This window comes from Hydra viridissima, unplaced genomic scaffold (genome assembly GCF_058129835.1).
Source record: "Hydra viridissima isolate aposymbiotic clone 2 unplaced genomic scaffold, HvirCarnegie_v1 scaffold_16, whole genome shotgun sequence".
Taxonomy (NCBI): Eukaryota; Metazoa; Cnidaria; class Hydrozoa; order Anthoathecata; family Hydridae; genus Hydra; species Hydra viridissima.
In genome coordinates this window covers 7439627-7457224 of record NW_028324315.1, presented here as the reverse complement: position 1 = coordinate 7457224, position 17598 = coordinate 7439627, and the positions used below count along the sequence as shown (strand labels likewise).

Sequence of the window (17598 nt, the reverse complement as noted above, 5' to 3'; positions counted from 1 at the left end):
CGTAAAATGCGTAAAAATGCGTAAAAACGGTAAAATTGCGTAAATACGGTAAAACTGCGTAAAAGCGGTAAAAATCGGTAATTTCGGTAAATTGTGATAAAAGTTTGTATAAGCGGTAATTATTATGGTAAAAAATTACTTTGTTTTTATCAAGTCAGATAGTTGTTAAATAATTAATTACCCTCTAAAATTGAATTAGTCTCCTATATAAGCTTGACAAAAGTCAAGAAAGACTACCAACCTCAAAGTTCTTCAGTGATCTGATTAGTATACCAAAATCACTTCCGAATCAAACCATCTTCAAGAAACAATGTCTCTTTGGAATTATTTTACCAAGCTAGACAGAGAAGAGGATAACATCTCTGGCTCTGGCAGAAAATCAGGATTTGCTGAGTGCAATAAGTGCAAAAAAGTGATTAAGCTGTCTCAAGGTAGCACCAGTGGAGTTAAAGCTCATTTAAAGTAAGTGTTTTACTCTTACTATAATTTAGTATATTTTAAACCACTGATCTCAAAATATAACTAGATAGCGTATTCTATTGTTGTTTTCGAAAAAATATTGAAGCAAAAATTGGCCTTCAATATTTTTTAAAGTTTACAAACAAATTTTTAAAAAGTTTATAGAAATGAAATGATTTTAAAAAAATTAGACAATTAAAGAAATTGTTTATTTAAATGTTAAAGTTCAAAATATTCGATATAATTTTTTTATGTGCAATTTACGATTAAATTAATATTTATGTATAACTTATGTACCTTTTAGTTCTAAGTTACCCAATACAGTGTGCTAGAAGGTTGATAACACAACTGAATGGTAAGCGGCAGTAGTGTCTACCTACAATTTTGACAAATTTTATATTTTCAATAACGCAACATGCAGTTGTGCTACTAACCTTCTCAGGGCGTGTCTAGGGGATGTCTGCTACATCGCTGGACATACCCAAAATATGTATCTTTATATTTTTTTTCACAACTTCAATATTTTGAATAAATATGATGCGTCGGTAGATTTTTTATGAACTATCTACTACTGAAACATTGTAATTCGCATCCTTTTAAACATATATAATTCCACTATTTTATTTCAGATCCTGCAATCCGCTATCTTTTTACCAGATGCAAAAAGTCGATAACGAAAATAAAGAGAAGAAATTTCAAGAAAAGAGGAATGCTCAGGCAGAGGCTGATAAGTCCAGTACCATAAGAAGATATTTTGGTCCTATTAATAAAAACAAAAGGCTTGATAACCTCCCACATGATGCATCATCAAGTCACCAAACAAAAATGGACGACTTTACTGAAACAATAAAGTGGCCTTCACAAAGTGCTCAACAGTTGGAATTTGATACCATCCTAACCCTTTCACTAGTTCTCTCTAACCTCCCGTTTCACGTTATTGAAACTGCTGGCTTCAAAATGCTGCTGAATTATCTTTGTCCACAAGCCAACCTAAAAAGTCCAACCACCTTATCCAAATTCAAGCTACCAATGATTTATCGCAATCTAAGACGTGATGTAAAAATGCAAATTGAGAGAGACATCCCGCATTGCGAAATGGCAGCTTTCACTACAGATGGATGGACTGCAAGAAATGGTGATCCCTTCGTCTCCCTTACATTGCATTATGTTACCAAAGACTTTGAACTCAAAAACTTATCTTTGGATTGCCAAAACTTTATTGGGAGACATACAGGGGTTTTGCTTGCACAAGGAATAGACCACATGATTTCTCAATTTCCTGGTCTTCAGAGGGAAGACCTTTACAAAGTGGGTGTTACTGATGCTGCAGCCAACATGAAGAAAGCAATCACGGAAAGCAAAGAGATCAGTGATCATCTAACCTGTGCCGATCATCTACTCAACACTTGTTTAACAAAGGCTGTAGAAAAATCAGAAGGAATCAATGGTATAATTAAGAAATGTAAAGGGCTTGCTCAAAGGACCCACCAAATTAGACTGGCAGGACATCAAGAAAGCGTGCGTGGAAGCAAATATAGAACCAGTCAAGATCATTCAGCCAATTGTAACAAGATGGAATTCTAACTTTATGATGCTTAATTCAATCCTCAGATTGAAGGCTGGTTTACTGGTTGCTCTAGAAACTCTAAACAAACCAGATCTTCAAAGTTTGATTCCGGATGAGTTAGAGTTTATTAGTATTTACAACATTTTACCATTTCTGGCAGAATGTAAGCGATGCTCTGATTCCTGGTCTTCTGAAAATCTAGTGACTATGCATAAAGTTCAAAAAGACATATTAAATCTCCACTTGCTTTGCAAAAAAACCATAAATGACATTGAAGAGCGTGACCCTCAAGTTGCAGAGTGCCTACACAACTTCATGAAAGAATTTGAGAAGGGTTTACCTAATTATGGCGTTGGAGTCAAATACTATAATGTGGGTTCACTTCTGCACCCATATTATAGAGGATATACACTCAAAAATATTGCAAACAGTGAGGAAGGGAGGGAAGCCGCCATCAAGGAATTGGTTGACAATCACCCAACCACAACCCAGTTCTGCGAGTCATTGGTTAATGATCATACTTCGCTAGAAACATCAGATCTTGACGAAACTATGGATCCAGTGGACCTTGAGTTTTTGAAAGACAGGAGGCAGGTTTCAGCGCATCGCCCTGGGACTTCACAGCCTAGCCAATCAAAGCTCAAGCCACCCTTGATGCTTGAATTTGAAAAGTATCAGACTATGGCCTTACCTGAAAGGGATGTGGATGCTTTAGAATGATGGAAGCAAAATAAAAATGAGTTACCTTTGCTAGCTGGTCTGGCTAGAAGTTACTTGGCTATACCTGTGACTTCTGCTTCATCAGAAAGAATGTTTTCAGTAGGAGGTAGGACAGTTACTGATTTTAGACATAATGTAAAACCAGAAAACACTAGCATGTTAGTTTTTGTGAGTCAAAATTACGCAAGGGTTCCTTCTAACCTCAACGATTGGGAAAAAACTTGCGAAGAAGAGCCGTATGAATTACCACATGTCACACCACCAACTAAGAAGACTCACCAACAGGGAAAATCACATAGTCAAACTGAAACTAAAAAAAGAGGTGCACTTGAAAAGGCTTCTCCAACTTTATCAGATACTCAAACTGGTCCTGAACCTAATAAGCAACAACAGCTACAGTTAGATACTCAAGAGAGTCAAAGGACTCTAGCTCAACAAGAAGGGTATGAAGTGACTCAAGGTAAAGACCAAACTCAAAGTGTCTCTTTGTTTATTCCAATGACACTCCAGCACAATCAAAGTAGAATCAAAAAAGCAAAATTAGGTAATATAATGAAGTCAAATTGGAAGGGGAATGAGAAAAAAAAGTACAGAGCATCTGAGCTTGCAAACATTTTATTAGAGACAGATGATGATATATCTGATGATTAATTTTTTATCAATAACTTGTTTGTTTAAAACTGTAAATGTAATATTTACTAATAGAAATACAAAAAGCAATTTAAAGTATCTTTTTTTAGTTTTTCGGTAATCAGCAAAAAAAGAGGTAATTTGTGATAAAATGCGGTAAAAAGTGATAAAAAGCGGTAAAAAGTGATAAATGCGGTAAAAAGTGATAAATGCGGTAAAAAGTGATAAATGCGGTAAAAAGTGATAAATGCGGTAAAATTGCGTATTACGCATTTTTACGCAAAATTACCGCATTTTTACGCATTTTTACGCTTTTTACGCGGATTTACGCATTTTTACGCAAATTTACGCATTTTACGCAAATTTACGCAAATTTACGCATTTTTACGCATTTTACGCAAATTTACGCATTTTTACGCATTTTTACCGACGGTGCGGTAACGCCGATGCTTAATTTGTTGTGCGGTAAATTGTTGTGCAACGCTATGTTTCCATTACATTGAATTAGCGCAAAAATTTTTCAAAAAAACAGTGTAAACAAACAAAATATAGCCGTCATAAAAAAAGTGCATGCTTTAATAACTACAGACATTAACGCCTACACACATTAGCAACTACATACATTGTAGGTGCTAATTGTTAATGTATGTAGTTGTTAATGTATGTACGGTCTGAATGTATTCAATGTGTTAAAATGACGCGGTTGTAAAACTGTATAAAAGGGGAGTGGAGTTTTGTAAATTGTATGATTCACAGTCAGATGGGAAAAATATTATCAAGTTTATAAAAAAAACAGGGACTCATTGGTGCTTTAGGGAAGGTTAAAATTTCCCACAATATCGATATTTTGTAAACTTTGTTGTTGTACAACAGTCATTGTGTGGTTTCCAATAAAATAAAATAAGCTGCGCGTTTTGCACAAAAAACAAAATACTGTGGCAGAAAAAGATTTTTTTCAAAACTCACAACCCCAATTAGACAACATAAAATTTGTTGTTCAACCGACGTTAAGTTGTGCAACTTACACTAGAAAATGTTTTTATTATAAAAAAAACCTGTTGTGGCACTTTTGTATGACATTCCTACAACTATTGGAAATCAAGCATTAGCAAATTATACGAATCGCATTAAATGGTGCGGTCCAAAAAAATGACATTTTTATTATGTGCGCGTCAAATAAATAGTGGATTTCTTTTTTGTTTTCAATCAGTCCTATTAGGAAATCTTAGCCTACAACAATTCGTTCAACAAATTAACAAGTCTACTATTTTCACTTACATCTATAGCGATAAGCCATTATTATATTATTTTGATTTAAAAGTTAAGAATTTTTCAAATTTAAATTTTGCGGACTTTTTTTTTTTTTTTTTTGTGGATCGAATTCCTTTGCGAATTAATTTGCTTTGCGGATTACTACAGTTAGTGAATTGGTCCGATAAATTTTATATTGTTATACTTTTTGTACTTAAATAGAAATAGAAATAAAAACAGAAATAGAAATAAAAACTAGCCTGAAAAATTATTACTTTCATTTCAACATTTAAGGTAAATAACCTTTAAATTATTTTCGGATCAAATCAATCCGTAAATAGCTTGAACCGTTCAGCACAGAAAGTTCGGTGCACAATCCGATAATCCGATAAACAGTAAAGGATCGGCGGTCTCTAATGAAATTAGTCTTAAAATAATATTGATGTCGAGAATGACGTCTTCCAAGCCGGAGCAATTTGTGGGTTATGGGAAATTACGAAATATTTTCAGGTGCTAATGGATAGTTTAATGATGTTTTGAGGTGTTAATGTAAATAAGGTGTTAGCAAATAGTTTAATAATAATTTAAGGTGTTAACAAATGACGCGATTGTAAAGTATATAAAAAGGAGTAGAGTTTGTAAATTTTACTAATCGCAGTCAGACGGTGATAAAATATTAACAAGTTCATAAAAAACAGTGACTCAATAAATTAGTGTTTCTGGAAAAAGTTGTAATAATTACCTACATCAGTGATCCCCAACGTGGAGCGCGTACCCCACCAGTGGAGAGTATGAAATTTTCAGGGGAAAAATTTCGAAGGAAATTTTCACTTAAATAGATTTTATAATTGCCCCCTGAAAAATTCCTACACTCCACCAGTGTAGCTACAGCTCAATGACCCTTAAAACACTGTAAATCAAAAGCTTTGATCTTAAGTGAAAAAGTAGCGGCTACTATTCAATTGACTATATAATTTTGCAAAACAAGAAATAGGTTTTTAACATTAATGTATTACCCCAGATAACCACCCGATCCTAAATAAATTTTGTCCATCTCATCAAAATAAAATTTCCCCCCGTTTTACGGTCTCATCAGTATGCACAACACCGCAACACATACGGCGCTATTTTTTCGATCTCGTCAAACTGCTTTTGCCTCGTTCCGTTCTGAATGATAACAAAATTGTTTGGTTTTAATTCACGGCGTTCTTTACTTCTGGCTACTGATCTCAAAATATAACTGGATAGCGTATTCAATTGTCTTTTTCAAAAAAATTTGAAGCAAAAATTGGCTTCCCAGGATGGCAACGATCGGAGCTCTTAGCGGTGATCGATGTACATTTTATAAGGCTTTTTACAGAGATATGAAAGAAAATAAATAGAGTTTTGAAAGAAAAACTACACTATGAAATAAAGTTTATAAAATTTTAAAGAAATTTTTAAAACTTTATTTCATAGTCTAGCTTTTTAAATATTTTTTGTAGCAAGACACCAGATATGAGCATGCTGCATGAACTATTAGCTGAGTGCTGTGAGTACACACAGCTCAGGGGTTCCTTCTAGAATTATTTAATACATAATTGTAATACATGGATAGAGTATTTAATAAAAATATTAAATACGAAATATTATTTTTTAATATATATTATTCTTTGTAATATTCCAGCTCTCAATTGTTTTTGACTTGTTATTCAAAACTTGTTTAGAAAATTTTTTGATAACATATATTTTGTATGTTATTAAACATTATCAACACGTATCTTATCAAAAAAATTATGATACGTAAATTTACAATAAATCATCTGCATTAAATGTTGGAATGCATTAGTACTTTCTTATCATTTCGAACAAAGCAGTTTTTTAAAATTCAAAGACAGAGGAGGTTTAATTAAACCAACCAAAAGTGTTGTTATCATATGCCAAGAAACTGAAAGATGTTTCCAAAGGTTGCTTGCCTCAATAAACGGCAACCTTCCAAATGAAATAGAAATTCAAAATGCCATTTCTAGTGCTGTTTTGAGATCAGTTGATTACTCAAAAATATTTAATGAACAAGCTTCTCATGTTTGACTCAGCTATAACTGATAACCATTTATTTGCACTGATTAAACTTATTTCAGAAAACTATGCAAAAACATGTTTTTATCACCTGGGTAAAGAACAAACTGCCAAAATAATTGGAAAAAAGCTTAGGAAGCAATTAACAAAACTTATCCTATTCAAAAACCAATCAAAAATATTTTTATGATATGATATGATATTTATGTAATAACTCTAGAAGGAACCTCTGAGTTGTGTGTAATCACAGTGCTCAGCTAATAGTTCATGCAGGATTTATAATTTTTTAGTGCCTATCTGATAAACTAATGCCTAAAATATATTTTATCTTAAAAATAAAATCAGCTGCCTACCATGCTGTTGTGTTATTAACCTTCTAGCACACAGCATTGGGTAGTTAAGAACTAAAAGGTACATTAATTATATAACAAATGCTAACTATTTGAAACTTGAGATTTCTGCACAAGCAAACAAATACTTTTTCTTTACTTTTATTAAACAAAATAAATTTAAGCAAATTAAAATTAAAATTTGTACTTAGTTTTACTGAGAATTTTTATTTTATTATATTTATTCTAAAAAACGAAAAACAGAAAGTTAATATAGAATAACTTATTGTAAGAATATGTTTTTTCAAATAAAAAAATATTTATATATTTGAAATTTATGTAAATATTACAATATTCCGTTATTTTTATGAAAAAAATCTTATGTTAAAAAAAAAAAACTAGATTTTTATTAGAAAATTATATATTTATAAATATTTGAGCTTAAGATATAAAACTTGATTATCATCAATTTCTTAATTTTCATAACCATTCGTTAATTCTGCCGCCATCTTTGGAGGCCAAAACTGGCTTCAAAAAATTTCCCATATCCGCTATCCAGTTATATTTTGAGATCAGTGCTTCTGGCCTATTCATCGAGCGACCGGAATTATTTGTGGGAGCATATTTTTTTGCGGCTGTAGAGAATTATTTTTCCACGTTCAGACAAATTTTTAATGAGAAAATGTAATGTTGTAAATGATACATTGTAAATTATTGTTACGTTTTAATGTAAATAAACTTATGTAACTTAAACGTGGAGTTTTAAAGCAAATAATAAACATTTTGTTATTTCAAACTAAATCTTTTTTAGGTACGTGGACTGATTTTTTAAAATTGAGCATATACTAAAATGTTATATATCATTAGAAAGCCCTTCAATACAGTATTTTAAAGATGAAAAAATTATTAAAAACGAACAATTAAAAAAAAGTTATGACATATTTAGTAGCAAATTTTCGATATATAGATGTATTGAAAAAATTGGTTCCATATTGCTTATAATTATTTTTCGTTGAAATTTGGCATGTGCGTAGAAAATGCATGAAAAAAACTAATTTTAATAATAAAAAAAGCGGACTCTACATTTCTTCGACCCCAAATTCAAGAGAGAACATCAATCTAATATTCAGGAGCAAAATATCACAAAAAAAAGTTTAGTAACCATAATAAAAGTTTTAAAAAAGTAAAGATTAGACTTTCTTCTTTCCAAAAAGTTATCTAGGTGTATATATGTTTTTAAAAAGAAACTCCACAAAACTACGTCTGCCTCACGCTGCCTCAAAAAGAGTTAAAAAAACGAGAGCCAAAATTTTAGCATAAAAATCGGTTCCGTAAATCGCTATTTCCGCGTACCTATCTTTATATCATTCCAAAAAAATGCTGTGTGTAATACACATACACACTGTGTATGCTTGTCTCACTAATTATCAAAATGAAATAAATATATATATTGAGTGAAGCTAGTAAAGTATTAGTGTATTAATTTCCAAGTGAAAGCGTTGAGTATGAAAAATGGATAAAAGCTATTCCAAACTTTAATTTAGTTGTTACCAATAATACTGTTACCAATAATACTGTTGCCAATGATACTGTTACCAATAATACTGTGAGTTGCACTGGCCTCTAAGTTTTAAAACAGTTTCAGTGCGTGGAGAAAAACGTCGACCAAAAAATGCTCCCTCTGTTTGGCTGGTAGAACTCTTTTCTCAGATTCCAACTGCTAGTTCAACTCAAAAAACTACCATAAGATTTTTAAGTGGCATTAGAAATACATAAACAGCTTTCTAAACTGCAACTTGTATCCACCAAACTTGTTGTGACTTGATAAGATTTATGAAGATATTTACTTAACACTAATCAAAGTTATGTTCTTGGTAAATTTACATCAGATCACTTAGAGAAAGAATATAGTATACTTCACCAAGGTTCTGGAGGTAATTTTTTTCTGAGTGTTCAACAGTTCATTGAAAATTACATATTAAACATACATCTTTACTTTTGAAATTAAACATTAACATTAACAATTTTAATGTGGAATCTGATCATCAATGTGAATTATGCCAATATAAATTTTCTGAAGACTGTTGTAAATTTCTTGATAATTCATGCCTAGAGACCTTTTTTGACTTATAATTTTTCAAATAGTTAAAGATCACGTTTGCAGAAAGTTTTTAACTAATATTTTAATAAGCAGCATTTTTTTAAAAAGACATATGCACCACTGTCTCTCCAAGATCTGGTAAAGAATCTGTATTAAATGATCTGGTTGTAAAAATATTATAATAGTTTATAAAAGTTTCATTTAGTTGTGTTGCTGTTTTCTGATTTTCTCCTATTTTTAAACAACTTAATTAATATTTTTTTGTTTGGTTTAGTACCATTTTTTGATAATCATAAGAAAATACAATTATACATTCACCTGTGTTAGACAGTTGTAGTTTACATAATTATAATTTCATCCGGACAGCAAAGTCAAACACAGGTGTTATAAATTATAACTAATTATCAATTTACTACTCTCTTGAGAAATATTATAATCGTCGCATTATAACTACCATTTAATTTTTTATTGTATTGATCTACTTTATTTGATAAATAAAACCTTTGGAGTTAAGAGGTTATTATTTCAATTTATCTATCAAAAAAAAAAAAAAAAAAAAAGAAGTAATTTTCATGGAGAAATATCTACGTCCTGAAAGATTTGACGCGAATCCAAATTCTTCAACATCAGGTAAAGAATGGACTCACTGGTTTAAAACTCTCGAAAATTTTTTCTTATCTTCAGAATCTACATCTGACGAAAAGCTAAGAATATTAATTGACTTTGTATCACCAACTGTTTATGAATATATATCCGATTCACTATCTTTTGAAAATGCGATCGACGTTCTCAAATCGTTGTACGTTAAACCAAAAAACGAAATATTTACTCGGCATCAATTAGCAACACGTAAGCAACAAGCTGGGGAAACACTAGACGAATTTATACAAGCTCTCCGAACTCTTGCAAAAGATTGCAACTTCAAAGCAGTAACAGCCGATGTTTATTGTGATGAGTCTATTAGAGATGTGTTTATCACTGGCTTAAACTCAAGCATAATACGTCAAAGGCTACTGGAAAACACGACACTCACACTAACATCGGCATTCGACCAAGCACGCTCATTAGAACTTGCTCAAAAGCACTCGGAACAGTACCAATCTAGCGTACCCCAAATCAATGCAATGCATAATGCAAGAAAATACACTAATAATCAGTTAACTTCACCTCCGTCCACAAAACTGTGCTACTTTTGTGGAAACAATCGCCATCCACGCAGTGCTTGTCCTGCTCAAGAAACCACATGTCACAAATGTCAAAAACGAGGACACTTTGCAAAAGTGTGTAAATCGAACAAATCATTAGCTGTTACCGAATACGATGATATAGTAGCGATGATTAGTGCTGGGACAACTAATTGCTTTTCGTACGCAATTCGGAAGGTGGAAATAAATGGGTGGAACTTTTCTGCTTTAATAGATACGGGAAGCTCGGACAATTTTATCAACAAATACATAGTAGATAATTACCAAATCCCATATACGAAAAGTAACGGCAGTGTATCGATGGCATTATCATCACTCAGTACAAAAATTCAAGGCTACTGTAGGGTAAATATGATTTTCCAAAACCAAAAGTATGCTAATATCACCTTGTCAATCTTACCTAACTTATGCGCTGATATTATCCTTGGTCAAGCTTGTATGAAACAGCATAGCAATATAACAATCCCTTTTGGGGGAATATTACCCCCTTTGTCAGTTTGTAGCTTAAAGAAATCGCAAATATCACCTGCAACATTATTTGCAAATCTTTCCAAAGACTGTCGACCGATTGCAACTAAATCCCGAAGATTCAGTTACGTTGATAAGCTGTTTATTCAATCCGAAATTAAGAAACTATTAAAGGACGAAATTATAGAACCAAGTAACTCACCTTGGAGGGCACAAATTGTAATCACTACAAATGAACGACACAAAAAACGAATGTGTGTTGATTATTCCGTTAAAGCGCTCTACTTGTCCGTTTCCTCTAGGGTTATAAGGTGTCGTTCTGAAGACAAGCCATATACAGCATTTGAAGCTGATGGCAAACTATATCAATTTACTCGCTTGCCATTCGGTCTAACAAATGCCGTTGCTGTTTTCCAACGGAAAATTGACGAATTTATAAATGAGAACCCTTTAAAAAACACCTATGCGTATTTAGATAATATTACGGTAGCAGGGATGACTCAAGCTGAACACGGTTCTAATTTAAAGAAGTTATACGAAGCAGCGAAGGAAAACAAACTTACTTTTAACAGCACCAAAAGTGTAATTTCAGTTAGTTCAATAAATCTACTTGGCTATGTTGTATCTCATAACAACATAAAGGCAGACCCAGAAAGATTACAACCCCTACTTAATTTACCTTTACCACTAAATGGTAAAGCTTTACAAAGAACTGTAGGACTCTTCTCCTATTACTCAAAGTTTATCCGTAATTATTCTGAAAAAATTCGTCCATTATTACAGTGTCTAACATTCCCACTCAATCAACAAGCTACAGACGCTTTTAAACTACTAAAGAACGATATTGCAAATGCTGTTGTAAAAACAATTGATGAAACAATCCCGTTTGTTGTCGAAACGGACGCCTCTGACTTTTCGTTGGCTGCAACATTAAACCAAAATGGTCAGCCAGTGATTTCTTCTCGAAATCTCTAAACCAACATGAAACGCACCAACTGGCTATTGAAAAAGAAGCATACGCGATTGTAGAAGCTCTTCGGAAGTGGAAACATTATTTGACCGGACGCCATTTTACCTTAGTAACCGACCAACAAGCTGTTTCGTATATGTTCAATCAGAACCATCGAGGCAAAATTAAAAACGATAAAATTATGCGATGGCGTACTGAACTTGGTTGCTACAGCTACGACATACAGTATCGACCAGGAAAGTATAACCAAGCAGCTGATTGTTTAACACGTTCCTCGTGCTCCGCTTTACTGACTGAAAAATTATCAAACAATGAAGGCTCACTTTGTTCGTATATTAGTAACAAAGTAAAATTAGAGGAGCTTCATAATGCTCTCTGCCACCCAGGCATCACAAGAATGAACCATTTTGTCCGCTGTCGAAACTTAACATACTCTATAGAAGAGATTAAAAGTGTCGTAAACCAGTGCATTACCTGCTGCGAACTGAAACCTCGATTCTACAAACCACCCAGTACTCATCTTATAAAAGCAACCCAACCATTCGAACGCCTTAACATAGATTTTAAAGGCCCACTTCCAACATCAACTAAAAATCGTTACATCTTTACAATTATTGATGAATACTCACGATTCCCATTTGCTTTTGCTTGCCCTGATACTTCTTCCTCATCGGTAATAAAGTGTTTTAAGAATCTTTTCTCGTTATTTGGCATGCCTGCTTATGTTCATTCTGACAGAGGAAGCTCCCTAACATCAGAGGAACTACGTACTTTCCTTCATACTCGAGGCGTTGCAACGAGCAGAACGACACCTTATAACCCTAGAGGAAACGGACAAGTAGAGCGCTTTAACGGAATAATATGGAAATCAATAACATTAGCCCTCAAATCGAAAAATCTACCAGTCGAAAACTGGGAAATCGTGTTACAAGATGCCTTACATTCGATACGTTCTCTACTCTGTACTGCAATAAATGCAACACCACACAAAAGGTTCTGCAATTTTCCACGGAGATCTACGAACGGACAATCTATGCCAACCTGGTTATTAGAACAAGGGAAAGTACTTGTAAAGAAGCACTTTCAATCTAGTAAATACGATCCCCTGGTAGAAGAGGTGCAACTAATAGAAGCAGAACCACAGTATGCCCACATCAAATATCCAAACGGACGAGAATCTACTGTATCAATTAAAGATTTAGCACCATTAGAAGGAGATAAAAAACTCCCTAATCCTAATCCTGAAAATGCTGACAAAGAGGATTCCGTTCACTCTGAGCATACCCCACAATTAAATAAACCATTAATTACAGACCGAGAAAACTTGTTTGATAGGGTATCTGAAATGGAAACTCATCCAGAAGTACAACCTTTTCCCAGAGGTTCTCAACGAAATCGGAAAGCGCCCCAAAGGTTTGGATTTGAGGACAATTAATTTATTGATTGGAAGAATGTTATAAATTATAACTAATTATCAATTTACTACTCTCTTGAGAAATATTATAATCGTCGCGTTATAACTACCATTTAATTTTTTATTGTATTGATCTACTTTATTTGATAGGTAAAACCTTTGGAGTTAAGAGGTTATTATTTCAACAGGTGAAACTATAATTATGTAAATGTGTGAAGTTTTGAATATTAAAATATTTTATTGCATTTTATTTACATTGTTCATTATTTTAGGTTATTCGTTTTTGTTATTTTTATTTCATACAAAAAAATTATTGGGCTACGTATTCGAAATATTTTTTAGTTTTTAAAAATTAAATCTTTTTAAAGTTTGTCTTTTTATTTTTCTGTAAAAAAATTGGCCCCCACAAAAAAATCTGGTTGAGCGATGAAAAGGCCGGTAGTGGAATAAATTAAGATTTTAAATTAAGATTTCCAAGAAGTTTTTGACACAATCTTCGTGAATTTAACTTCGCCTTTAAGTGAACAGAAAAGTTGAATAAGTCTCAAACTTAAATATAAAACTGGAATAAATAATAGAATTTAAAAAATTGAAATAAATAGTAGAGTTGGAATCTGTAAAAGAAATAAGTAGAAAGAAAAAACAATTCATGTTAACTCAAAGATCTTAACTCTGATTAAGAGCTTTATAAAACTTGACTGAGATTAAGTCTAAGAGGATAAGATAATGTTTGAAATAACCATTCTCAATCCATTCTCAATACTTTCAATTGTTTAAATGAATTTCAATTGAGTTTTGGATTAAAACAATCTTATATATATTATTAAGATACTGGCTCTAACGGCTTAATATATATATGTGTGTGTGTGTGTGTGTGTGTGTGTGTGTGTGTGTGTGTGTGTGTGTGTGTGTGTGTGTGTGTGTGTGTGTGTGTGTGTGTGTGTGCGTGTGTGTGCATTTATCACATTTCTATCAGAAAATGTGATAAATGTAATATATATATATATATATATATATATATATATATATATATATATATATATATATATATATATATATATATATATATATATATATATACCACAGAAAATGTGTTAAATGTAATCAATCAAAAATATAAAACTAATTACAAAATTTCATATTGTGTTGCACTGTTTGGCTAATATATTTATTATACTTATTGCTATAGTTAAAGAGGGTTTTCCATAGGAAATGTCTACTATGTTTACTATGTAGAAAATCATGTGACCACCCCTAAATTTGATACTAATTCTTTCCCATCTTTTTTATGCTTATATTATTGTCGTTTTATTATAGCTCCAGTTTTAAATATGAGAAAGAAAAAGCTGTCAAATGCTACAAAAAAAAAATTATGCATAGAAGTAACAAATATCTAAAATAAGAAATATGGTATGAATTAAGGGAAAATATTATATGTTTTGTTGTGTCATTTATTAACAGCTGATTTAATGATGTCATTTATTAACAGCTGATGTCATTTATTAACAGTGGATTTAACAGTACAGTTATTTATTATGATAATATTTTCATGTGCTTTTTTCAGTAATTACTTAAAATTTTTTCCTACGCTATGGTCATAATAAATTATTATAAAGGAATAAAAGGCAATACAAAATGTAATCTTTACAATGTTTTTAATTTGAAAATATCTTTTTATATAATTTTTTTTAGACTTACTTTACAAATTGAAATACACAGTAAGTTTAGTAAAGGACATATACTTTACCAGAAATAACACCTGATGACTAAAAAATGAGACAACTTTAAAATTTTTGTTATAGCCACAGTTAAATTGCTATCAAATTTAATTTTAAATAAATTTATAAACATTTATATGATTTTAAAAAAATATATTTATTGATTTTCAATAACATCATTAAAAGCAATTCAAACAAGACGAACTAAAGTCATTGAGGCATAATGTTTTGCCACTTCCGGATCCATTTTGTTTAGACAATTCACAATACACCGTTTGAGTTGAGGAATGCTTGTTGCTTGCCAATTATCCTCGTAGACTAAGCGTTTCAACTGACCCCAAAAGTCCTTAATCTGTCGAACTTTTGGTACATTGGGTGGATTTTTTACCTTTAGTAGGTATTTGATGTTATTGGCATCGAGAAAAGAAACCACTTCATTTGCATAGTGTGAGCTAGCTAAATCTGGCCAGAACAAGTACTCTTCATTTTTATAATGTTCATCAATGAAGGGTATTAACCACTTGCGGAGACATCCGATGTATGCTTGTTTGTTGATTGCCTGGCCACTTTCAAAAAACATTGGTTTTGAAGTCTTTTTGGGCGATATAATCAAAGAGACTAGCACCTTTTCCTCGTACTTTTTCTTTCATTTGAATTTGACGTTGCTAGTTGTAGATGACACGTCGCTAGAATAGAGCCTATCGTTGCCAGCCAATGTTGTATTCGCATATGTAATATATTATTAGTCATCCAAGATAAAATCAAAATTCCTAAAATTGTGATATATATACCGACACAAAGGTTTGATTCGAGCTAGTTGGCTTTCGCTTCGATGTGGAATCTTTTTCTTCTTGTAATATCTAATATTCGTCTTGTTTTTAAGAATTTTAGATATATACGATTGGTCATAATCGAATCTTCAAGCTACTTGACGTTGTGAAACATCGTGATGATGATCAAATGCCTTTTTCAATTGGTCTATGTCCTTTTTGTCCATTTTTTTCGCCTTTGGATCGCTTCCTTATTTTCGTTAATAACCTAAATTATTGTCTACACGTTCTAGAGCACGATATATGGTTGCTTTTGATGCTCCTTCCTCTAGAAAGTGTTTTACTGTGAAGATTTTTGGCTTTTCCAAATGCGAATTTCTAAATTGGCAAATGCGTTTTCTTAGGTCTTCTTGCAAACTTGTTTTATACGGAGCCATTTTAATTAATACTTTAAAACTATAATATAATTTTAATATAGTATTAAATTCCCTATAAATATACTAATTTATTTCAAGTGCATTATTATAAATAGCATACATAAATTGATTTAAGTTTTGTCTCATTTTTTAGTCATTAGGTGTTATGTTCCTTCTATTTTAAAAGCAAGGGGCCTGCCAGATGGATGTCTGAAAATATCCATCATCAATGGGTTCAATTTTGGTAACCAATATAGTTGAAAACCAAGATTACATTGATTTTATTTTTGATATACAAGGTAAATTTTATTTGAAATAATATTGTTGAAATATTATTTATATTTTTATAATTGTAATTTGAAATGTAAAGTGAATTTAAGTGTAAAAAGCTAATTTTTGTGTTAATCACCGTTAATTATCAAATTCATATTAATAATCAACATATTGATTATATCAATTAATAAGGTATGATTGTCTGGGTATTTAACCATCAAGTTTATCAGTGATTTCTCTTTAAATGAATTCATTTCCTCTATCTTATATATTTCTCTTTAAGGTTTCTTTTACACAGTTTTGCGCCAAATAAGTTTTATCGCAACTTTTATTTTAGAAAAATTTTGATAAATTATGTGATTAAATGAAAAATATTTTTTCATTTAATCACATAGTGTATCAAAATTTTTCTAAATAATTAATGGCTTGAACATTAGAATTATAGCTTTTTGACACTTATGTATTTGATAAAATGATATGCATTTTAACAGAAGCAGCTGCTCTTAATAAGACACAATTAAGTTTTTTAATTGTGTCTTATTATTATTGTTTTTTAATCTTCTACTGAAATATTAAACATTTGTACTTTAGTACTTTTGTATGGTAATTGTGTAATTAACTAAATTTTCTTTTACGTAAAAGCACCTAAAAGTTAATTTAATCCTGACCAGGAAAAATCATTACCAATAATAAGACATAAGCCAATAATAATTCCTTTTCTTGCAGTTTTCTTGGAAGCGCTATGTTTTTGTACGCATGCGCAAATTTTACGGAAAAAAATTAACGCTTTCAAAATGGTTACGGCCACTGATCTCTATAATAACTGGATAGCGCATCTCTAATATCAAAAAATCACACCAAAATCGCCATATTGGAAAGCCCCAGAACAATGAAATCTGATATGTGCGATAAAGCGATAAAGCGATAAGCCGAAAATCAGAACTTAAAGCTTACGGGATTAAAATTTTTGGGGCTTTCCAATATGGCGATTTTGGCGTCAAAAAATAAGAAGTTTTGCTCGGAGTTGCGCTATCCAGTTATTATAGAGATCAGTGGTTACGGCCCTTAGCAACGAAAATAATTTTTCTTTGGAAACCAAGTATTTGCATATTTTCCAATATAAATAGGTTTTTTTTGTTGCTGTTTTAATTTAAATTAGTTTAACGATAACCCAGTTGTGTACTAAAACACTTAAAACAAGAGAAGTAACATCTAAACGTTCGTTAATATTTGTTGTTGAGAAAGATGG

General features: G+C 31.7%; 1 protein-coding gene across 1 annotated transcript; it reads left to right on the top strand.

Moving 5' to 3' along the window:
* Nucleotides 1-290: 290 nt before the first annotated feature.
* On the top strand, nt 291-2043 carry LOC149877844 (zinc finger BED domain-containing protein 4-like). Its single transcript, XM_090073612.1, has 2 exons — nt 291-462; nt 1089-2043. Exons 1-2 carry the CDS (start codon nt 311-313, stop codon nt 2041-2043), a joined length of 1107 nt encoding a protein of 368 aa, XP_089929738.1. The 5' UTR covers nt 291-310.
* The last annotated feature ends 15555 nt before the right edge of the window (nt 2044-17598 follow it).